At 44.8% G+C, this 24,105-nt stretch overlaps 1 protein-coding gene across 10 annotated transcripts in view; it reads right to left on the reverse strand.

Moving 5' to 3' along the window:
- The window catches only part of LOC105423759 (nucleolar protein 4-like), a 66,287-nt gene that overhangs the window by 24,789 nt on the left and 17,393 nt on the right, over window positions 1–24,105 (reverse strand). Inside the window, exon 2 of one of the 10 annotated variants that reach the window (XM_089083249.1) lies at window positions 21,333–21,387. The exons of 6 other annotated variants lie outside the window; for them this stretch is intronic. Coding sequence is in view for 2 of the 4 variants with exons in the window: in XM_089083254.1 (XP_088939380.1) it covers window positions 787–795 (9 nt within the window). In the remaining 2 variants the exon portion in view is untranslated. Of the gene's footprint in view, window positions 1–786; window positions 1,134–1,174; window positions 1,470–21,332; window positions 21,388–24,105 lie in introns of those variants that run through there. 3 more of the 10 variants (XM_089083250.1, XM_089083254.1, XM_089083246.1) reach the window with 3 other exon arrangements.

Raw genomic sequence — 24,105 nt, forward strand, 5'->3', positions numbered from 1 at the left:
CGCTCGGCTTGGCATACCGTCAAGGTGTTTGCCATTAAAGATAATCGCGGTAGGTTACCTTCTGGGAAGGAGTCGATCGGCGACGAGCGGACCGAGCTTCGCAGCGGTATTCTTGTAATTGATACCATCGATACAATCGTTACGAGTTATCTTACGCGTCAGAATATCTGCGAATTGTTGCGTTTAATTTACACAAGAACGCGGAGACGATGGAGCGATATAGGAAGTCCTATGGAATTCACATGTTACATGTGGAAACTTGTCGATCGACAAAACGGTATTCGGATAATACTCGAGCGTTACGTATCGCATATATTTTTGGAGTATATTTTTTCACGCATCAATATGATCTTTCAACCAGTTTACCAAACTTGAATAAATTGAAATGTATAGAATAATAGAAATACATAGAATTAAGATAGAAATTTATCGTTTAAAAAAGTGACGATTTATAAATGAGATATATATATATGTATATATATGTATATATATATATATATATTTATATATATATATAAATATATATATAAATTATATAAATATATATATACATATATATATATCTCATTTATAAATCGTCACTTTTTTAAACGATAAATTTCTATCTTAATTCTATGTATTTCTATTATTCTATACATTTCAATTTATTCAAGTTTGGTAAACTGGTTTACCAAACTTTTGTTTATATAAATATATATATGTTGTTTATATAAATATATATATATATATATATATATATATATATATATATTTACGTCGAAATCTAAATACATATTGGTATCATACTGATTTCATTCGCCGCGCTCAAGGACTCCAATGATGTCGCAGGTATTAATAAACAAAGATCCCCTGTCCTCCCGCTTCTCCAGCAGACTGCGCGTTCCTTCTCTTTCTCCTTCTCCGTCTCACCTACGCACGGGGGCCGCCCCACTTCCGGCGGATGTACCCTGATAAATGGGAATCTCGCTGCGCGCACAACCGGTCGGTCGTATATACACCTACGACTGCAACGAATGAGAAATGATCCTGGCGTCTTCCAGGCATGAAGCACGAGGACGAAGACAGAAGCGAGCGGAAGAAGCGGAGTATTAAAACGGGGCTAAGAGTAATCGCGTTGTTTAAAATCCCCCTGGAAACGTCGAGCGCGCTAACGATTCCAGTTTCTCCAGCTAACCTCCTCATGATCTTGACGATGATCTCTCGGAGATGAGAATTCTGTTGTGACGTTCGTCGTCGAGGTCACACGTCGTTAACGCAACGAACGCGAACCGCGCCTCGATTCACGCGCCACGTAGTCACTCGTATGCGGGAACGCATGACAGTCAGGATAAGAAAAGAGGAACGGAGAGGCAACTCTCCTCTTGACTCGAGCTCACAGTGACTCGAGTGACTCCGGAACGATAAGTTCCTCTCCCTCCTCCCGCCTCTCCCAAGGAGGGAAGAGACATATGGAACCAGAACTGTGTGAGAGAGGGGAATCGCTGCCGCAGAGTAACGCGGGAGGAAAGAGGAGAGAGATAGAGAGAGAGAGAGAGAGAGAGAGAGAGAGAGAGAGAAAAGAACATCGGTCGCAAGCGCCGTTCTCGGCGGACAGATACGGTTGGAACATTTGTTTAGTTGGCTGCAATTAAGCCACTTGGCGGCAATTGTTTGTCGCTCCGCACAGAATTCCGCTCCCACCGTGCGGCTGCCCGGCTCCACGAGAGATGCGTGTAGTACACGCGGTTACGTGCGCGTGTACAACGACGATGGAGACGATGAGGCCACCGCGGACGCGGGAGCTGCGTTGTGTTGTACCAACTCGCCACCAACACAGCAATTCCAGACGATAAAGGCGAGCGAGTTGCCGGGGTTAGGGGTCAACCGGGTCCAGTAGCCGGTGTCCGACCAATCAACGGCAACCGGCACGGCGGCGAGATCACCGAACACCGCCGCGAGATCGTCCGAGACGATTGTCTTTTGTCTTTCTAGACAAGTGAAGATGTTGAATTACCCGTCGAAGCCGCGCGACTAACGAGAGAGATCGGAGAGCCAGTTGAGAGACGACGAGTTCTTTCGAGATTGTCACTCCGGAGCAGCAAGTCTGTCAGATCGCGGATCTGTTTTTCTCGGTGACATTTCTGGAATAATCTAATTTCCAGAGAAGAACCCACAAATGTAATCATTCATGCGCAGTATTATTCAATGAAGGACTGTATGTATGTCAATAATTTTAAATGAGTTTAATTAATAATTAAATATTAATTTTATTAGTTTTTTAGTATTCGTTAATAGAGAGAGATAATTACGTCTCAATGAATTACGTATAGGAATGAGGAACAATGATTTTATTTTCAATGAAAAAACAATAATGTAAGAATGTTAATAATATAAGAAAACCAATAGAAAACGTAATTATAAATCCTCGATCAATAATGGATTTCAATTTGCGCTTAGTTTTTATAATATTAGAACCATTAGAAAAATCATTGAATGGACAGCTATATTTATTCATTTTTTTTTTAACATAGGCATTCTCGGCTCGCGGTGAGAAAAATGTAATTCGTTACAAAATGTCTTTCATAAGGCATATTCAAAGCGTTAAATAACACGTGATAAATCGAGGAATACTCAAAGCAATTAAGCAAACGCAATGGGAATAAAGGAAAGGTCAAACTCGTCGAGGACCCGGAACACGTCCACGGCCGCGCCGACCGACGTAAAAGGAGGACCGAATTGGGCCCGTTAGAATGATTGCTTGCGCGGAGAACGCTCGCTCGAGTGGTCGATTTAGTTGCCTCTTCTGAGTAGCTCTTTGGATAATGGGGAAATGATTGTGGCCTACCGGTGATCTCTCCGCTATGTGTTTTAACCGGGGCAAAACACCTACCAGCCGTCGCGATTCGGCCGCCTGTCGCCGATGCTCTTCGCTCCCTCCTGTTTGTTTCTATCTGTCTCTCTCTCTCTCTCTCTCTCTCTCTCTCTCTCTCTCTCTCTCTCCTTCTCGGCCGATTCATTTCAGTGTACCGGGCGACTCTCAATTTCGACTCATTTGCCTACCAAATCTGGCGTCGTATAAATACACGGGCTCCTACGGTGAACGGGTCTCAAGGCCGCCGGCAATTACCGACGCTACGCCCTCATTCGGTGCGCTTTTATTTTCCCTCCCCGCTGTACTTTTACCGTTTAACTCTCCGCACCGTCTCTAGTCTCGCCCATCTCTTCCAGAATTCTTATAATCGAATCTTCTCGCTAGCGTCGCGAAATGCTACCGCCGTTGATCCGCGATTAGTTCGATCTAAAGTAGCAGATCACGTGTATGATTGAGAGATCTCTCTAATTTTTCTCGGAACAGAAGAACTGAATCGCGTTACGGTTCGATTACCGTTATGGTTCTCGCGCTAAACCTCATGCCTTGATCATTACTGTCGCAAAGCGAGATGATTGTTCCTGCGGCGAGAGAGATCGTGAGATCCAATCAAAGCGATTTGTTCTTGTTTGTCAAAGATAGCATCGAAATGACGGTGTCGAGGAGACAGAATTTTCGCTTGATTTTTTTCACACGTTCACCATTCAAGGATACGCCTGATCGTGCGATTTCACGAGAGCAGATCCGACGAGGAATATTCGCCGATATATAAGTTGACCGAGAAGAGAGAAGAGGAAAGGATGACATCACCGGCGTACGTTTCCAAAGCGGCGAAGTCCAGGTTGCGTCAGGGGGAGATCGGCGGAGAGCCGATGGAAGAGCTCTTCTGATCTGGAAAGCAAATGCGAAGTAAGAGGAGGAGACGTCGGTAGAGGAGGACGACGGGGTCACCGTCAACGGGATAACCTCACACGTGTGCGCCCCCAAAAAAGAAGAAGAAATAAAAAGACGATGACGACGGTGGCGGCGATGGCGGCGGCGGCAGCGGCAGCGGCGGTGGCGGACGAACCCAGTGGCGTCGACAGGAAAAGACATGCTCTTTGCCAAGTCTTCGTTGCGCTTCACCGTCCAAAGACGACATGAAAGTGTAGACTTGAATCGATGAGAAGCAAACGAATCATTTATTCTCTGTGATTCCGTTTCGAGATAACTCTGTCTAGCTCTTGCTTGAAAAAATTCAAAATGCAATCCTGTTTTTTAATTTAGATTATATATGAAAAAAGGAAGAAATGTTTGAAGAATTATTTGACTATCTACCATATCGTATTTTATTTTACGTGTGATTTCCATTTTAATTTTAATATTAGCGTCCAACTTTCTTTTCTCTCACCTATCTGGAGTCATCTAAGATTTGATCGGCACGTATAAAACAAAAATAGCTTTACCGCTCGTATTTTAAATGTGATTGAGATTTGACGCTGCAGGAATCTCTGGTCACACGATGGCGATAACTTGAGAATTTGCGAAGTTAAGATTAAAATGCTGTACGATTGGTAGTGGTATTGTCGGAGCCACGGGCGACCACGGGTGTCCGGCATGGTCGGTTGGCTACCTTACTTGACCCCTGCGCAACGAGGGACAATTGGGTGTAACAGTCTCCCATTCGTCCGCCCGTCCCTCCCATACGTGTCGCCCGTACGTGTCCGTGTTTCTCTGAATCCTCGGCCGTGTAACACATCCATTACTCCCGAGGCGTGTGTGCCGTCGGACGGTACACGCACGCACACGTGTACGTCACTGCCTTCCACCGAGGGGAAAAGTCCAACGATGACGACGATAACGACAACGACGACGGAGAACGCCGTATACATTAACGAAGAATTAGACGTTGAAGTCTCGAGCTTTAAATATGAAAACTGTAACTTGTTTACAGTTGTACATATATCTTTAATATTCCAGTCATTATCCTACTAACAGGTTTTTCCATGATCGATTACCTAAGCAGAAGACGATTGATTGAAGGAGAAAAAATTTCATGAAAATTACTAAAGCGATTAATAGATCGATGAGAAAAACGTAAACTTGTTTTGTAAAATTTATTGGAGTCTTATGACAGAGAGCCTGTTAGGCTCAGCAAAACCGTTGTAGGTATTCTCTTGTGTAAACTTTCATCCGCGTGGTATGTTTCCGATATCTGGGAGATCTCTGGAATCCTTCTTCGTCTCGCGTAAGATCAATGATTGCAATATTAAAAATGTCTAATTTAAAATACGGCGTCTCCGATCGTCTTATCGCAATATACGCGGAGACGTAGAGATCTAACTAACGGATGTTCTTTCGCAGAGCGAGAAACGCGCAGATTTCGCTGTCAAGAATTAATTACGAGTCCGCGAACGGTCTCGCATCGATTGGATCAAGGACGTCTCTCCGCAATGGAGCGCGCTCGGGAGAAGACACTCGTACGGAATGCGAATGCGGAATGCATTAAGCATCGCGAAATTCATAACGAATCGAGGGTGTCCCGTTGACGCGGCATTCGATATCACCTGACGGTGGAACTAAAGCTGAAGAGGAACGTTAGTCGCGTACACGTGCGATCCAAGCATCCCCCTCGACGCATGACAGGGACGTGCGGCGCGGGCGGAGGGCGGAGGGCGGAGGGCGGAGGGTGGAGGGCGCGAGGAACGGGAAAGGAAAAGAAGAGGATAGAGCGGCGCCCAGTTTCGAGCACGCGCCCTGCTCTATTTGGCTCTCCCGCATAGCATGTCGCTTCGATTCGTTTCCCTCCAGTCGCGTTTCGCCCCGTGAGCAGGGAGCGCGCACTCTTCTCTTCTCTTCTCGTACACCGTGCTCGTCGTTGTCGCCCTCGTCATCGTCGTTGCTTTCCTCCTTTTTATTACGGGACTAACTAAAACTATGCGCGGGAAAAAAACCTTACCCGCTCCTCTTCCACGTTTGCGATACCACCAATTCGTGGGAATCAGGCTTTTCCACGAGACCGTATATTCCCTCTGAAATTCGTAGCTGACACCGTAGCGCGCCGATCGATGTTGCATCATTTTTTTGTCGATTTAATTTTTTTCTTTTTAAACGCGAAGAGAGACCGAAATAAATGATGCGTGTTATGCCAAAATGAACGATAACTATTTACAAATATCCTCGTTGACTCGTTTAAAAATAATTAAGAAAAAAAATTGGATAGATTTAGGATAAGAAAAGAAGTAAAACTTCAAGTAATCTTACGAAGACGTTTCCCAAGTTCGACGTTGTACAAAGGCACATATAGGCGGATGTACATTCTCCTAGCCTCCAACGTCGACCTTAGCGATGCAATTTGTTCCCCCCACACCAGCCGTCTCTTTCCACGGCACTTTATTTCCACCCGACAAAGGTCCGATAATTAATCCGGGCGATATCTCTCCTCTCCTCTCCCCCTCCTCCCCCTTTTCCGCGTATGTGTTATAGATCCATGAACTAATCCAAGCAGTTGTCTCATTTCGATATCACGCCTGCCTATTAATACGCAAAGATCATTAGCTCCGCGGTCGCTTCCGGGTGGCATGACTTCGCAATAGCGAAGCGAAAGGTTCGAGAGCCGCTCCGACGCATCGGACGATCGCCCACAATTATCGGCGACGATCCGCTGGAAATGCATACGTCCCACGTGCTCTAAGCAACCGGCCAGTGTTTCAATAACGCCCAACCGACCTCGCCGCCGTCCCCTGTCTCTTCCTCTGCCTGCCTGCCCGCTTCGTGCACCTCCGCCGCGCGCTGAAACGCCCGCTCTATCTAGAGGCCAAACGCGCGCGCGCGCGCGCGTTTGTATGTGTGTATACGTGATCTGTGTGCGTGGACACGCGGGGGCCTGGCCCCTCCAGGTCTCGAGCTACACTCGCATGTGAGATCCGACGATCCAGCGAGCCAGGCCTGTGCTGGTCTGCCAAGGGAATATTATACTTGGCGATGACGCGTACACGCCACATGAGGAGGCTATCTCGCCTCGACGAGAGCCTCGGACAAGGAATGAGGGGGGAGGGGGCAACAGGGGAGAGGCTAGGGTGCGCCGCAAGGATGAGGCAGAAGGTGGAGAATACACGGGTGGAGAGCGAAAGCGAGGGGGAATACAGGCGCCGAAGGTTTAATCAGAGGGGGCTATCGACATTAATCTTTTCTCTCGCGCGCACTTTCCAGCGAACGTCGTTCGTGAATTGGTGGTGATCTTACCAAAGATTTTGTACATGCAATTTGTGCCTTTGTACGAAAGAACTTTACGCAATAATATACTTTGGTAGTATTCCACGAAGGTGAGGATAGGTGTTGATGCACGTGGTTGTTTTTATAAAAGGAAAGAGGCAGAATCGAGTCAAACGATTGTGACATTTATGGATACGAATCGATGAAGTGTCTGCTGCTAATGATGAAATAAGAGCTCTCAATTACCGTCGACGAGGAGGTAGTTCGAACAATGTTCCAGAGATAGTCGACGGCGATCTAAGTATAAAGTACGTCATATATTGGATTAATCTCCTGCATAGGAAAAATAGACAATTGTAAGAAAAATGTTGACACCCGTTCCGGGAATATTCCGCTTGTTTCAGAACAATATGCAGTTCGAAATAGGATCTGTAAGATGAAATTCAATTTCTGCTATTTGAGACGAATGATCGATAAAATTGGTTTTTAATTAAAATGCAAAAAATTTGTTGAATTATCAATGGCTTTTCCTAGATATATATATTGATATTGATTCCTTGAATTACGGATTCCTTGAATTACTAAGACTTTCAAATTATTTTCTACAGGTATAACGTGATGACAAATTTTCTACATATAAACGAAAAAATAAAACATTCACAATAGAATCAATTAAGTAATTTCTATTTTAATCTGAAAATTGTCACTATTAAAATGAAAATGAAGTTGAAAATTCTCTAAAAGAGAAAAGAAAAAAAATCTTGTATTTTTTGTAATCTAAAAGTTAGAAAAGTAGAGAACTACTAGAAAAATATAAAACTTATCTAATATTTCTAAATTTTGACGTTAATTTTAGTAAACAAAATATCAGCTTTCCCATAGCACACATAAAATTTCCGAGATAAAGATAGTCGGCCCAAATCACGCAATATTGTCAGTCATATGGCAAAGGACAAACGCATTTTCCAATCGTGACACACACGCTCCAGTAACATTTCTCGACGGAAGGTGACTGTCCTTGAGCTGGTTGTCCGAATGACAGGACAGAGCGAGGTGAGGAGGAGACGGTGGTGAAAGATCTTGAAAAGGGGTCTCGAAGCAGAGCGTCGAATCAGGCGCAAGTCTCTTTCGTCCTCCCGCTAATATCATTCCTCGACCTTGTTAAAAAAAAACTCGTGCGTTCTCACACGAAGAATGCATGTCGCATGAATTCCTCGCCTTGTGCGTTCCGAGCACGATAAGTATAATATCGAATCTAAGCGTTCGCGAACACCATTTCCCGCTTTGTAATTTACATCGGCATAACTTCTAATCACCTGTCGTGCTTTCGCGCTGCTAGAGCCGCCTGCCTACCGCTTCTACGCTGCGCTAATTAAATTGAATGGCGCTCGCATTAGCGCGGCGCTTGTTATTGACCGACATTAATCCGCGAGATTGAGCTATCCATGACACTTTTCACTCGACCGAATACTACGGAACGTGATCTCTACGGCCGAAAGCTGTGAGAGGGGGAAAGGGGGGGGGGCTCAATCGCCTCTCACCGTCCAATCCATAAACCGAGAGAGCTACCTCCGTTTTGTACTTCGCTAATTGCCCTTGAGGGGGATCGGTTTCCCAGAGACCAATAAAGAGCCCGTCTCTTTTCTCTGCCCCCCTGTATCCCCACCTGACCGTTCTCTCAATTCCTTTCCCCTGTCCTCTCCCTCTCTCCCTCCCTCCCTCTCTCTCTCTCTCTCTCTCTCTCTCTCTCTCTCTCTCTCTCTCTCTCTCTCTCTCTCTCTCTCCGGTCACAGACCAAATGGGACGACCAGAGTGAACACGGAGAGTGAGAGCGGAGTGAAGAAGAGAAAGAGAGAGGCAAACAACTAGAGTGCCGTTTTATTTTGGCATGCTGCGAGGAGAGAGAGGAGAATCCTTTTTATTTCTCCCGCAGCACTGGCGGCTACGCTCTTGCCTCCGCTGCAAGGTATTCTATGATGGTTTGTCGGTTTCCAACGCGCCCTTGCTAAGTGGAATACGACCGAAGGCTGGTTGAAAAGAGATAGATAGTATTGCTGCGGTAGAGCAGAAAAGAAAGGAGAGAGGAGGCGAGAGATAGAGAGAGATAGAGAAAGAAAGAAAACGAAGACGCAAAAGAAGAAGACGAAGAAGAGAGGCGACGACGGTGGGAGAGATCCCGTGTATATAACTCTTCCCCTTTCGCCGTCCCTCGCCGTCCTCCCCTTCTAGCCCGGTTACACTTCCTCCTCCCTCCAGGACCACTCCTGTCCCCATTTCCCCTGGCATTGGGGATTTTTTTGAGGGCTTGCCCAAGAGAGCACGGAACCCAAGAGAGGCGGCTCGTAGTCGCCAGGCTGCCAAGCGTGAGCAGACCGACCACTCTCGGTCCGAACCCACACCTACGAGCACGAGGTCGATATACGCTTCTCCGCTTCGCTTTACTTATTCGCTCTGTAAGGGAGGACACGGTACCCAACCGAGCGACTGTAGTAAAGTACGCGCGAGTGCGAGCAACGGACCGAGAAGCAAAACTAGCTTCGGTATAGAAACAAGTGACTCGAACATGACGAACTAATCAGTTGAAGAAATGAGAAATATCTTATTTTGCGTATCGTTTCATAATAGGAATTTAGTTTAATCTTCAGGCTATAAGACGAATCTCAAATAAGAATAATATGATAAAATGTATACAATGAGACTCCAAGTCTTATCTTTTTTTCTGTCAATATTCAAAAGAATAGGTTCTTTTGGAAATTAAATTTTATGTTGTAAACTCGAAACTTTAAATATCTTCTTGTGTATTATATATTGTTCGCTTGCGTGATTGCGCAATTGGCAGGATGATTAATTCCCTGAGTTCGATTTACGTATACAAGGATCGTTTAAGAAAGCGCGCGCTATATCATGCTATATAGAGTTTTCCTTTGCTCCGACTTTCCGTACGCTTGAATCCAACGCTGGACACATCTGTACGAGCATACAGCCCACGTCGACTTTTGTATAAGAGCAAAACAGAAGGAGAGACGAGCACGAGAAGTGAGAGAAGCCAAGAAAGTGGCGTCGAGAGGGTGGGGTGGCGGTCGTTGAGCGGGTGGATCGCGAACGCGGGGCGAGACGGGTAGGCGGGGAGGAGGGTGCGCATTGGAAGAAGCAGTAGTGGTTGGGCGGCAGTGAGAGAGAACCGAGAACTCTCTCGGATTGAGAAAGGGAGAAGGTACCGGCGAAGAAGAGTCCTGCGAGGAGCGAACGGAGGGAGGAGAGGGAGGGACAGTACAGAGTCAGAGAGACGGTAGAAGTGGGAGTCAAGAACCCTACAAGGAATTAAGAGCTTATTCGTAACAGGCACCGTGATGAAGATCCTATGCTTCTGGAGAGAGAGAGAGAGAGAGAGAGAGAGAGAGAGAGAGAGAGAGAGAGAGAGAGAGAGAGAGAGAGAGAGAGAGAGAGAGAGAGAGAGAGAGAGAGCGTGAGAGATAGAACGACGGAAGAGTAGAGAGGTAGGAGAGGAGGAAGGAACTACCTCGACTCTCTCTCACACCGAGGATCTTTGGAATACCAATCAAGCGGCTAATGCGTTTGGCCATGCGGGCGTCCAATTGCTCTCAACGAGCCGACCCGCGTCGAACTTTCGATCCTACCGATATACCGGACAAACTTCCTGCAAGTACATCGTGGCGCACGATACTCGTTTGAAATCAGAGGTGCTGGAATCTCGAAGTATACCATTGCTATACAGTTCGATACAATCTATGGAGATCCGCATTTCATAAAGATTCAGTTCCGATGTCGTCTATTTGCAACCAATATACATTTCTGAAAGACGCTAAGTAAATATTACTCTCACATATACACACGTACACATTAATTTCAGTATTCGATCGTACATTGAAATTAAGTCTTCAACGCGTAAATTTGATGGGCTATTATATTTTGAAATTTGTGCGCCGATTTAAAAACTCAAAGGTAAAAAGATCCTTAAATTACAGCTTTAGAATATCGCATTTTTTTTACTTTGCGGTATGAGACACTTTGATCTTCGCGAGTTGACGAATCGGCGAGGCGGACGAGTCGTTTCAAAGCGGCGAACGCGCTAAATAGAGAAGAACGTGGCAAGGCGCTATGTCAGCACTCGTTACAGCGCCTCCATGAAGAGGCTCTTCTCGCCACCGCGCCGAGAGATAACTGTCGCATAAACGGCGAGATCACGGGGCAGTTCGCGAAAGATGATCGGTGTCGCGGAAGTATAACAGGTTGCGAGTTACGGCGGAGGCTTAAACTTTTACTGGTTCAAAAGCGTCAGCGTCTCAGGACCGTTTTTACTCTGTCATGCGTCTCTTCTCTTTTCCGTTCCGTCAACGTCGATCTTCCGTCCGTTTCCGCTTTTCCGCATCATCTAACTTCCATCGTCATTCTTTCGAATGGAAATCCGCACGTATGTCGTATGTTTCTTTCTTTCCTTTCTGCATTTTCATATTTCAAATCCTTTCCATTCTCTTCTCCGCTCTAAAATGTCGGCGAGAATGGAGCAAAATGAAACAAGGCGAAGCTCTATTCCGCGCTACTCCTCTTCCCCCCCCCCCCTCTTTCCCGAGTCTGCGAGGGAATTCGGATAAAGCGAAGGATAATATCGGCAGTCTGCGAAGAACGCGACAGTGGATGGGAGAGACGCCTTAAACCGGCGCGGCAGTGAGATTTTATAGGAGTTTATCTTCCGGTGATGGGAATGGAGCCGTTTAAAACCGCTGGCGGTTATCGTGGCAAGGAGACGAAGATGTATACGTATGCGTGTGTATGTTTGTGTGCCGTATGCACATTTTGGCTTACAAAAAGAAGGAAAAGTATACGCGACGAGGGGTTGAAGAGGGATGCGTCAAGCGCGAGAAAGGAGGTATTCGATCAAAGCTGCACGTGCGAGTTAACTTTGCGAAAATATGCAAAGAACGTAGTTTCTTTTGAGGGGAGATGGTGTTAACTGTTCATGCGGATTACCTTCGAAGAATTGAGTGAGAAAGTATAACTAAAACTCGTTTGTCAGGAAAAAATGTCAAATGCATTATTAAATTATTTTAGTATTTAAATATTTCTTTCTAATCTTCGATGCAAAAAGGAAGAGAAAGGAAAATAGTGTTGTTTGATTGATTTTATGAATTGAAAATTGGAAGTAAATTTTCTAAGTCACGGCTGATGTTTTTACAATGTTTTTCAAGTCTATAAATTTACAAATAATAATGTAGTACGTGAGTAAAATTGAAGATTTCAAGGAAGCGGATGTTTAACAGCGGTATACGCACTTATTATTGTATTCGCGTATTTTGTCGCGTATTTTTATCTGAATAATAGAGACACCTGCGTGAAATTAGCGGCATTCAGTTATTAATGAGATTAAATATTTAATAAGAAAGTGCAAGCCGAAAGTTTCCTCGGAAACAGAATTTCTTGGCGCGTCTCCGCTCTTCGGCTTTAAGTCATTGACGAGATTCGAGCGATCCGTAATGAAAGCGGAACTCCGTAACGAAGTCCTACACATTCCTGGTTTAACGAACCATCTCCGAGCGTGCGCGAGCGCGCACGCGCGGGCGAGTATTCAAGGTCGTCGTTACGGGGTGTTCGGTTTCCTGCCAGAAACTTTTAACGTCGCCTCGCTCGATCGACACACAGAGGGAGGGTGAGAGAGAGAGAGAGAGAGAGAGAGAGAGAGAGAGAGAGAGAGAGAGAGAGAGAGAGAGAGAGAGCGCTTTCGAATTATTGTGGTAGCTTGCACGACAGAAACGCGTGATGCCGCGACGACATAAATCGCCGGTGAACAAAACGCATGAAAGCGATAAAACCATAGAAATGACAATGCGTGCAGCGTCCACCCACGCGTTGGAATACGCTCCCAGTCGGACACGTACGATCCATACCTAATATGAATTACACTGAAATTATCAATAGTAACGAGACCACCCTCGCACGGCAAAGAAGCCTTGTGGGCTATCTGCTTTAGGATTTATATACATGTAAGCTATATACATGTAAACTTCCTCTAATTAATCTCTATTAATCTAATGTCTTAAATAGAAGATGTGTAAACTATATAATAAAGATTGGAGGGGTTGAATGACGTAGACGTCTCAATGAAGTAGCTTTATTCACGGTAAGTGTATGATATATTCTGAGATTCGTTTGTATGATCATTTGCGATAAACAACGGAAGGGATATATTTTTAGCCGTTGTAGAAATTGTGAAAAGCGAACGATCCTGTTGACAAGTTCGACATGAGTTATCGAGAGATGCGATCGTGATAAAACGAGAATTCTGTATTATCCCCCGATAACCCTATACTCTATCCGTCTCTCTCTCTCTCTCTCTCTCTCTCTCTCTCTCTCTCTCTCTCTCCTTTTCTCTCCTTTTCTCTCCTTCGCCCTATTAATTCCTGCGCGTAAAAATGGAACTCGCGTGCGGCTTGGCCCGGACTCCCTCGGCGGAGGTACCCATCGATGCGTGACCCGCATCCGGTACCCGAGGTGTGCCGGAAAGGAATCGCAGTGGCGGCGCGGCGGCGCGGACGAGCGCGCCGCCGTTTATATTTAAACCACCGCGGACTCGCCGGAGTCGCCGTGTCGACTGACACACCACGTAAGACGCGCACACGCTCTCGCACGAAACGGCCAGATAACCCACGTGACCTTTTCCTCCCTTACTTCTCGTCGCTGCTATTACGCCGATGCGTCGGCGTGCAACACACGGCGTCCCCGCTCGCGCCGCGCCGCGCCGCGCCGCACCGCACCGCACCGCACCGCACCGCGTTGCCGGCGAGAGTATCACGCGGACAAAAGGTAGGGGTAAAAGAGACGATTGACACAGCATGCAGGCCGGCAAGGAGGGGCGCAGGGGAATAATGTGGTGATCCGCGCCGGGTCAGACAGAGAAAAAGAGACACGGCGAGCCAAGGATGGCGCGGCGCCGCACCGCGCCGCGCTAGCGATGGCTTTCGAGTGCACGCGTACGACTGAGTTTTGAACGCGAGTCAGATAATTCGTTCGAAAGGTGACGGTATTGCGTTCGAAAGAAGCGATTTGCCAAGAATCGATTTGTGAAAGACAAGTTATGCAAAAGAACACAAAACAGGTTTGAAGAATTAATTAATTTCAATATTGTGATCATTACGTGTATATGGAGAAATCACTTTGATATTTAGGTGGTGACTGCGGAGATAACTGCAAGGTAGTTCCCGATAAAAATACTGCTTTAATCCAGTTTTGTTATCTTATTGCTTAGGCGTATCTCGTCTTATTGTTGCAATAACGACTAATGATGAACCGGTTTAAGTTGGCAAACGATTTTTTGAAGAAGCTACGATTACTGGATATGATAACAATTTCTTCTTAGAAATTACAGAAATTAGTAAATAATCATAAAGAAAAATCTTTCGATATCGTAATTTAAGTTTGGTATAAGAGTTGAATGAAGAGTTGAAGAGTTATCAAAGATTTGCGAATCGGGTTTAGAATTTAGAAAGCAGTCCAGAAAAATCTATAGTAAATAGTTATAAGAGTAATTATCTTTCTGAAGATTGGGGAAGAATTGAGTAAGTTGAGTCGAAGTGGAAGTGTTGTGCCAACCAAGTTTATAAGTTAAAGCAAAAGTCTATGAGTCCGTAAGTTTAAATCATGTTACTGCGTTAAAATTGCCACGAGTTCTCGCGAGAATTTGTACTTTCGACAAATTAAGATATTAAACAAGCGTCCGTCCATCGAACGGATACGGGATATCGACGCCATCGCTAGTGTACGATAAATCTATGGAGTGTACGAGGGGCAAAGGGAAAATGAGGGAATGACGCACGGGGGTGAAGACCGAGTGAGGGGAATCGACGTACGTGGAGACCGAAACTCAATGAACTGCTATCGATTAGTTGCTCATTTCGCGTCGCGTTCGGTCGATGGACTCGTTAAATGATTCGGCCTTTCCTTTCTCAACCCTTCCCTCCAGCCTCCTCCTTCTCCTCCCCTCCCCCCTCCTCCTCCTCCTCCTCCCCCTCCCCCTCCCCCCTCTTCTTCCTCCTCCTCCTCCTCCTGCTCCTCCTCCTCCTCCTCCTCCTCCTGTATCAACACCAACACATCGCCGATACTTGTATCTCATCCCACGTTGTTCTTTTTTTTTTCATTGCGCGCCAGCATGCCGTCTCGCGGGGGTAGTAAAGCGAATCAGCGGGGTAGTAGGTCACTCGGGATTTTCGAAACGAAAAACAAGTTGCAAGAATGCATACTCGTTCGAGTATTTCACAGGATGGGAGGAGGAGGAGGAAATGAAAGAGGGATCTACTCATCGCTTCTTTTTCTTACCGATAGACGACCACTCTTGATGACGCACTCGGGAGAATTTCGATGAGATATCCGATAAATTAAATCGAAGCTGAATATATTGAGAAAAACATCTAATTAACATCTGAGAACAAAAACTAAAATATATCAAATTGGTATGTATGTATGTATGTGTGTATTTTGACTAAAATATATTTTTATACGACTTTCAAAAGATTGAGAACATTTTTAAGATATTTCTGATGAGAATAATAAAGAGCCTTTGAATTTTACTCTTAGACACGTGCGAAGTAAAATTTCGATAAACAAATAATAATAATAGAAAGCACGAGCGACGTAATATTTCTTCAAGTGAAAGTACTTCGGAAGATGCAGAAAGGAAAATATTTATTTGCGTGCATTCCGAAGTTGGAACAGGCAGCTCCGCGATGTGCGCTTCCATTCCCATATGACATGTAGCAATAGCAAGACCTTGATCCAAGTTCTCCTCCCTCCCCTTTACAATAATACTTCTCAGCGGGGACAAGTTCGAGATCATCGCGGGCGCACGCCCACGATGCGATGAGATCGTTCGGCGGAACAGGAAATTTACATAAATCGCGACTCGATTTAACGAGCAATCGTGTTCGATTTGGCGCGCGTCCAATCGCCGTCGTCCGCGACGCTTGGAGAACATCCGCGAACGACGCGAAGGAGCCAGCAGCGGAGCTGTTCATAGAGAGAAGGTAGCGAGGAGGAACAGGAGGTAGGCGGAGAAGGAACAGCGGGTGCGTGTCGAAAGGTGCGTTGTACTCAAACAAAGTAAGATATAATTAGACCGCGCACACTACGCTCGCTCCCGCGGGAGAGCCCACGTGTGAAAGTCGCGCCCGGTACACCTCGGTCATCGCTAAAAAGATCTCTCGCGCCGATTTATGCGCGTGAGCGTGAGCGTGTGCGAGACAGAGAGAGAGAGAGAGAGAGAGAGAGAGAGAGAGAGAGATCGGCAAAATAATTGACTTTTTAGGGGAGGAGTCCTCCCCGCGCCGCGTCGCGTCCGTCCCGAAACCGCCCCCGAAATAGAACATCACGGTCTCCCGACAAAGCGAGAAACCGCGTCCCTCGTTGTCCTCCCTGAGTGATTTTCTCGTCGCCGATTTTTGTTCCTCAAAGAGAACAGCATACCAGATTTGTGTAATGTTCTTTGTACGTTGTGAAAGATATTGTGGCAATGCTCGTCTGGTTACTGACTGACATTTATTACCGTAGTTCTTTGTCATAGAAAAGCTTTGGCTTTATATCTCCTCTTAATCACATTTGATCATTATCGCTTTTACGGTTAAAGTGAAAACACGATTGAGAATAATTTAGATTCGAAGAGATTACATCAATTTACCTTTTATTAAATCGATATTTCCCTAAAATATAGAGGTATTAATTTTATGCGTTCTGGACGTGTGCGTATTCCACGATTAATGATGTAGCTTTCAATTTTATCAGTGGCAGATTTTCGCCAATAATTGATAGAAATAAATCAGATGCGTTCTTTTTTTATTTGCGAAAATAAATATGCCAATATCTTGTTACGTGAATATTCGAACAGCTGTGCTGGCACCGGCGTGGGCTTCCTTGAAATGGCTGAGCGCAAAAAGCTTGGTATAACTGGCGAACGCGGAAAAAGATTCCGAGCGAAGACCATCGCAGACGTGCGGCGCCTCGGTGTTCCGCAACCCCCGTAAATAATGGAAGCGATTAAGCGTAATATAGGGTACATACAGGCTATGCGCTGTAATATGGTTCCGAAAGGGTACGATGTTTCTGGTGTCGCGTCCCCAACCCCTGTCATGAAAATAGCCCTTAGCGCCGAGAAGCGACGCGTGTGCCAACCTTTCCGAGCATATAGCGGGAATATCGCAGTATCGCAAGAAGTCATAGTAGCCGAGAGCTGAGTAAAATTGCACCCAGCGAATGCTTCTTTCGACCAATTCGGCGCATCGCTCGTTGATGGATCACTTGGGCTATGTGTTTCGACTCATCTCTCATATACACGGAATTGCTAAATTTGATTTAAGTTTCCGTTAAATTACTTTTACCAATTTACAGCGAATATTTCTTTTCGGAAGTTTAAAAATTGGCGATGAGAATGTGTGTGTGTGTGTGTGTGTGTGTGTGTGTGTGTGTGTGTGTGTGTGTGTGTGTGTGTGTGTGTGTGTGTGTGTGTGTGTGTGTGTGTGTGTGTGTGTGTGTGTGTGTGTGTGTGTGTGTGTGTGTGTACCGACGAAATCGCGTTATTTACTGTTAGAGAGGAACTTTCTACGGAATTCGACTGGAATTCGTCTTGTTACAGACAATTTGCAATATGCAGGTTGCTGTGCTCGTAATAGCGAATCTCAGCAGAATTAGGTCTAAATCGGAGTTAAATGCTTCGAGCACACTCGAGCGTGGAGGTAGGATGCGCCTCGGTTTTTGTTCGCGCTCCGAGACCGGCATCCGACCTCATTTCCACGGCGTTCAGACCGTCGCTCTAGGTCGCTTCCGTTTCTCGGATCATCGGTTTTGCCAAGATTCGCTTTGTCGCCGCTCTCGAATGAGAGCCGCTGTCGCGCGTCGGGACTCATTGTCCGAGGTCTTGGCAACTTTAGAAGAGTGGGCGTTGCTGGCGGAGATGCGGAGAGCGCGTCTGTTGGTAGTTTGTAGATTTCGTACGGTCATCGTCCGTGTGTGTGCGTGTACGTACGTACACACGGACACGCACATGAACACGCTTACGCATCCGCGCCTTACGCACGCGAACGCACGTCTCTCTGTGCTGCGTTGCATTGTATTTCTATTGCGCGAACCCGTCATGAAGATACCGTAATGCGCGTCTCGCATTTGGAGCCTCCTCTCCCCCCCTTCCCTTCTCGATTATACATGCGTGCACGTGCGATAGCGTGAATTCTCTGTGTGTGGAATAATGTGCAATACGCGTTTGATTGTCTGCTGTCGGCGTCCCTATGTATTCTACCACGCTCGCGCGTCAAGCATGTAGGATGTACACGGACGTGCACACATGCACACGTGCAAGGCTAACCTTGTGTTTTATGCCACATGACGTACGGTTTGGCTTCGGGCCTCGTGCTACGTATCGATCTTCTCGCATAGAATACCATCGAGACCGGAGTCGCTGTGAAGCTGCTCGAAAAAAAATTTCTACAGGCCACTTAAAAAAAATCGACAGCGAGGCACTCACTCGAAATTACGATTAAGAACGCTGCGCTCAAAACGCGATTCATAATCTACGATCGACGCCACGAAACATTTCGTAAGCTCGCAATTTCGTCGCAGTGACGACGAGAAATTTGTGTGCGCGATGGACAGTGTATCATCATCTGTTAATCGAACGCAGGCAGTCTTACGTAAGATGACTCGATGTGGAAGAACTGGACGCTGGATCAACAAGCTGATTTTTGTGGTCAGGTAATTTCACGTACGCGTATGAAATGGTGATACGCGTATGAAAAACCGCGGTGAGGAGATTACATAGCGATTACATCGCGAACGCATTTTAACTATACCCTCGCGATAGCATTTAAAGCGTTTATTTTTCCTGCGTATTATATCCTGATTAATCGAGATTGTGCCATTTAATTGTAACCCGCGATGCAAAATTATAATCGAAATATCGCCATTGTTTTCTCTCTCTCTCTCTCTCTCTCTTATATTTTACGAAAAACGTACGTATTAAAATCAATCTCTCGCACCTATCGCTCTTCTCTGATATTAAATTATCCATAGATGAAAATATCACCGTTCGGAAAAAAAAATACTTTCACTTTTCTCGTGAGCCCTTCCCATTTCCCAGCTTCACGTACGTTCGAAAATCGCTCGACTTGATGGATCGTGCGCGTGATGCTAAGTTCGTATATATTTGAAGAGTCCAATCGTCTAACACAGCCAGACGCGTAAACGGTGGATAATGGCGTTCCACCATACTAGTCGCACTTACGCTTCTAACACATGTACAAGCGTACACGCAATGGTGATAGTGGCTAACCAATATACGGCTCAATATACCCATATACTTGAAATTTGTTTATGACATTTCATACAATTTTTTTATAGGCAAACTATGAAATAATCATACTCAATTCTTGCAAACTCAATTGATTATTTAATATATCAGTTTGTTAAAAATATTGTACAAAAGTTTGCCATGTTTTTTTCCTTCAACTTTAATTAAAACTTTAATTGTTTAAATTTATATAATATTTTAATAATGTTAGGATAAAAATTATTGTCTCATGATAATTTTGTTTTATTGCAAAATAACTATGATTTAAAAAAAAATTGTGGTTGCTTTAAAGTGCAGTTTGAAGTTAATCAACGTTAGTGAAATCGGCTAATAGTTAATGGCATAGTTATCCTTAAACCCTCATGACAGACATAACGACTAGCAGAACGCAAGGCGGAAGTCCAGTGGAAATCGAGATGACTACCGGATGTTCCAAATTGTGGATGAAGTAGTGCTATTTCCTCTATAAATCACTAGCAGGTATGGCCAAGCAAAACACAATCAGGAATTAACGATTACGCGAGCCATTGGACCCTTCGGATATTAGATCGATTTCCTCTTCATCTCATACATCATCTGCTCATCGCAATTATAATTAAACAATCAATTTAATTATTTATTTTCCTGTTTAGATTCCAGTTGCGCTGATTAATAACAAGGATTTATTTGATACCATTCTACGAGAGTTCACGAATTAATTATATCGAATAAAAATTGTCTGAATGCGATTAACGACCTGTAATATCTCTAGCGCGTCGGAGTGTCGGATGTTCGAACGAGCCTCTTTGTTAGAACGCGTTACTTTCGCGGTTATTTTGTTTGTTCTGAAAACGTCGAAACTCAAAATCATAGATTTCAATTAGCCTCTCAACGCAACGGCGCATCTCAAATGCAGCAGCATGCGTCAATGTCCGATGTCTACCCGTAGGCTCGCCGTGATCGCCGGCCCATCCTGCGGCGATGGCAGCGGCGTTCGCGTAGTGCATAATCGAAATGCAAAGCGGCTGCACGGGTGCGTCTCTAGATCGATGATATTAGGCGTGATAAGTTATCTCCGGCTCGCCCCGTAATAACGGCACCGCGGAAACGTGATTGATGCGCTCGCGCTGGTAAGACACCGAGATCGCGGTTTCGCGCCGCGTAATTAATCGCCGCTGCCGGATTAAAATGGCCCGCGGCTACGGAGACGTCGATGATTTTTGCATTGAAATGCGGACCGCGAAAGGGGCAGGGCGTAGTCGCGGAACAGTTAGAAGCTTCGGGCACTTCGGGATTGATTGTGACTTTGTAATTGCAACCTACGAGCGCTTTTCGTTATAAATCGTTCTAAGATCGTTTCGAGATCGAGGTGATTGAGGGGGGGGGGAGAGGGGATTTTTGCAGCTACTTCGAATAATTGAGTGAGAGAGAAAAATAAATCGAATCTAAATTTCACGAGTGATCACGAGCGAAATGATTACAGCGATTGATTATAATAAAACGGAGAGCGCGTTGCAAAGGGAAAGGCAGTGGAATTACTATCCTACATCCTTCTGGGATAATTGAGTACCTGTTCGGTATTCCGTGCGAGACTTACGTGGATAGGTAGTAAAATTCAGCATAAAAATACCCTTTCAAATCACGCCCTATGACCGTGCGCGCCGATATTACGGGGCATTACCATAACTACTGCTGCATTATGGCAATTTTCAATTTTGCCGCGCACTCGATCGACCCTCCTAAATGACTTCACTGCTACTATACTGTACGACTAAAGAAAAATTCGACGGATGCAAACACGAGGAGGTTCGACGAGGAGGGGGAGATCATCGGGAAATCCGATTGCGATTCAGAAGAGAGTCATAGTTAAACGTTGACGCATCGTGCACATCGATGTATATTCACGTACATTCGAGAAATATAAATTAAATAGTACTTTTCTCACTCATAGATAAATCAGTCTTAAATTACCTTTGCTTAGGATCGTGGAAGTTGCTTACGTTCACTTTTCGGAATTCGGACTCACCTGGAAAAAAAAATACGCATGTGTTAAGTGTGAAATTGATCAAATGACAATTTTATTTAACGTTTAATCTTATGCGACCTTTTCAAACAAGTGCAATAAGAAGTTTATGCGAAGATCGACGTTTTTATAATCGATTAGTTCGATTAGACGTAGTGAAAGAGTACAACGACTATAGCGATTGGACACGGCGATTTTATCGTGAGATCAAACTTGTGCGCGATTGTATCTAGTATTCCTAGTAACTGTGCGAGATCGAGAGGATTCTTTCGTGAGAATAACGGAGGGAAAGGGCGGCATGAAAAGTCTCTTTCGTTGGCTGTTCCCCTGGGGATGAAATTGTGCGATCTAGATACATCTTCCTCCGTGTACCTCTTCTGTCTGAATTTATGCGGAATTTCAAATTCGCAAAACATTTTTCGGAATTTGCAACGACAAATTTATTTAAAAAAAAAAAAAAATAATAGGGTCGATATGAAATATTTTAAATTCTGGCTTTTAATTTAAAAACATAATCTCTTCACGCGAAACACACGCGTGTTTTATTTATATATATATATATATATATATATCTACTGTATTTTCAGTTTTCAAAGTATCATCGTTTAAAATCCAAAACTCGATATTAACACTCGATTGTGACTTCCGATCTCGATATCCCGCGCACGGTTTTTATACCATTTTTACGTCACCCTTTATTTTTCCACTTTTAATTAGCGTCATACACGCCGCGCGCGCGCGCGCGCGCGCGCGCGCGTTATCGAACCGAGTAAGAGCACACTCCGCGACATATTCTTGTTTCCCTCGCGTTCTTCCCGCCCGTCATCCCGCTTCTCGTCTCCCGTTTCCTCAAAGGACCAACCGTCCCGCCCCGGCTTCCACTCCGACCTTATTTCCATGGTCGCCGTCGCGTCGCATCGCATCGCATCGCATCCTATCGTCTCGCGGGCTTCCTACGAGAGGAGAGACTGACTTCCAGGAACGTTACCTCTGACATTCGCGAAACGAAATGCACGCTGTGTCGCCGGGAAGAGATCGAGTCACCACCAGGGGCACCCGGGACCGCCGCATCGTAAACCGACTCTCGATGAGATTGCATGGCTAGCGTAGCATCGCTGCTGCGAGAATTCGCGAAGCGAGGAATTCGCGCGCGCACGAAAAACGAGGAGAGGGAGTGAGAGAAAGAGAATTATTCGACAAGCGTGTCCCGATGTATCTCGCAAATCATTTTCGAAAATTATTTGCGCAAACGTCGTGTGCGTTTTCATGTAGCCGCGTGAGTGCGCGAGCTTTTGTTATCTCGGCTTGTAATGAACAATAATTCTCTCTGTACAAAAGGGGATGCGATATTTTATATTCTCTATTAATAAGCTTGCGCTGGATTATAATAATTTAACCTCGATAAAGCCAAGTTTCACTATATCATATGAATCATTCGTATAGGGTAATTCTTTTTATAAGAAAATCACACGGCAAAAATGGTAAACTTATTAAGTTCTGCAGGGATTTCTACAGGTATCATCAATTAATTCAAAGTTGACACTTCATCTTCACGATATAATTAAAGAGTCGTAGATAACGTAATCAACTTGCGCAACTGTAATTCTTAATTAGGAAAATACATCCAGCAGAAATCGTTAACTTGTGGACTTTAAATATTGAATTTTGAAAATTATTATCATTCTTTATAAAAAAAATAAATAACATCTAAATATTAAATCTCTAATGATACATTTTTCTTCTGGCTTCAATTCCATTTAATTAACACATTTTGAAGTTTTGAAGTGTTTGAGAATTGCAAGATGGAATAAATGAAATTTTTCAATGGATCGCACTGCCGAACCGAATTAAATTGTATCTGTCACGAATTCTATTCGCGCCATTTACTCAGAATTACCGATGGGCAATTCGATAACCCAGTAGCTTTAATCTTCGATCCTTAGGAACGAGCGATGGAGCCGATAATGTGCACAACTCTTTCTACAATTCTTAGTTACTATACTAAATTACACATATACCCTTTTTTCGTCCTTGCTCGTTCTCTCTCTCTCTCTCTCTCTCTCTCTCTCTCTCTCTCTCTCTCTCTCTCTCTCTCTCTTCCTCTCTACAAATTACTCACAATGAATAACCATTACTTAAGCGCAAACAATACTGGCGACCCAACCCAACGCGCACGCAACTGAGCGCGTAGTTTACACACGCGCATGCAAATATGGATGAAGCACAGGGAGGGAAAACGAATTCACTCGAGGAGAGGCACACCCGTCAAAACGACCTCGTACCCTAATGGTGCACACGCAATCATTTTTCGATGCATTAAGATTTATCTTTAGAATACATATACTATATCTCAGAATCTCGGCTTCATTTAATGAAGGTTCCTACACGCGCGAATTTAAAATTTATTTTTTTTTTTAACTGAAGAGAATTATTTATTATATATTAACATGATTAAGTATCAAATTGAAATTCTGAAAAAGATAGCCAAACCAGAAGACAGAACAAGCTCTGACACCGCACACATATATCCGTTAATAACTGGAAACTCTCGTAAGTCTCTGTTGCACATCTAGATCGCGGCGAATATCACTAAGAGAATTCAATTGATAATTTCGATAATTATACGGTGACCAACCCCTCGTTACTTTTCCTGGCGCTCCAACCCTCCGCGAGATTCCTCGCCTATTGCCAGACTTGGTCGCAGCTGCAGGTGCATTCGCA

This window comes from Pogonomyrmex barbatus, unplaced genomic scaffold (assembly GCF_055798465.1).
Source record: "Pogonomyrmex barbatus isolate J1 unplaced genomic scaffold, ASM5579846v1 scaffold7, whole genome shotgun sequence".
Classification (NCBI taxonomy): domain Eukaryota; kingdom Metazoa; phylum Arthropoda; class Insecta; order Hymenoptera; family Formicidae; genus Pogonomyrmex; species Pogonomyrmex barbatus.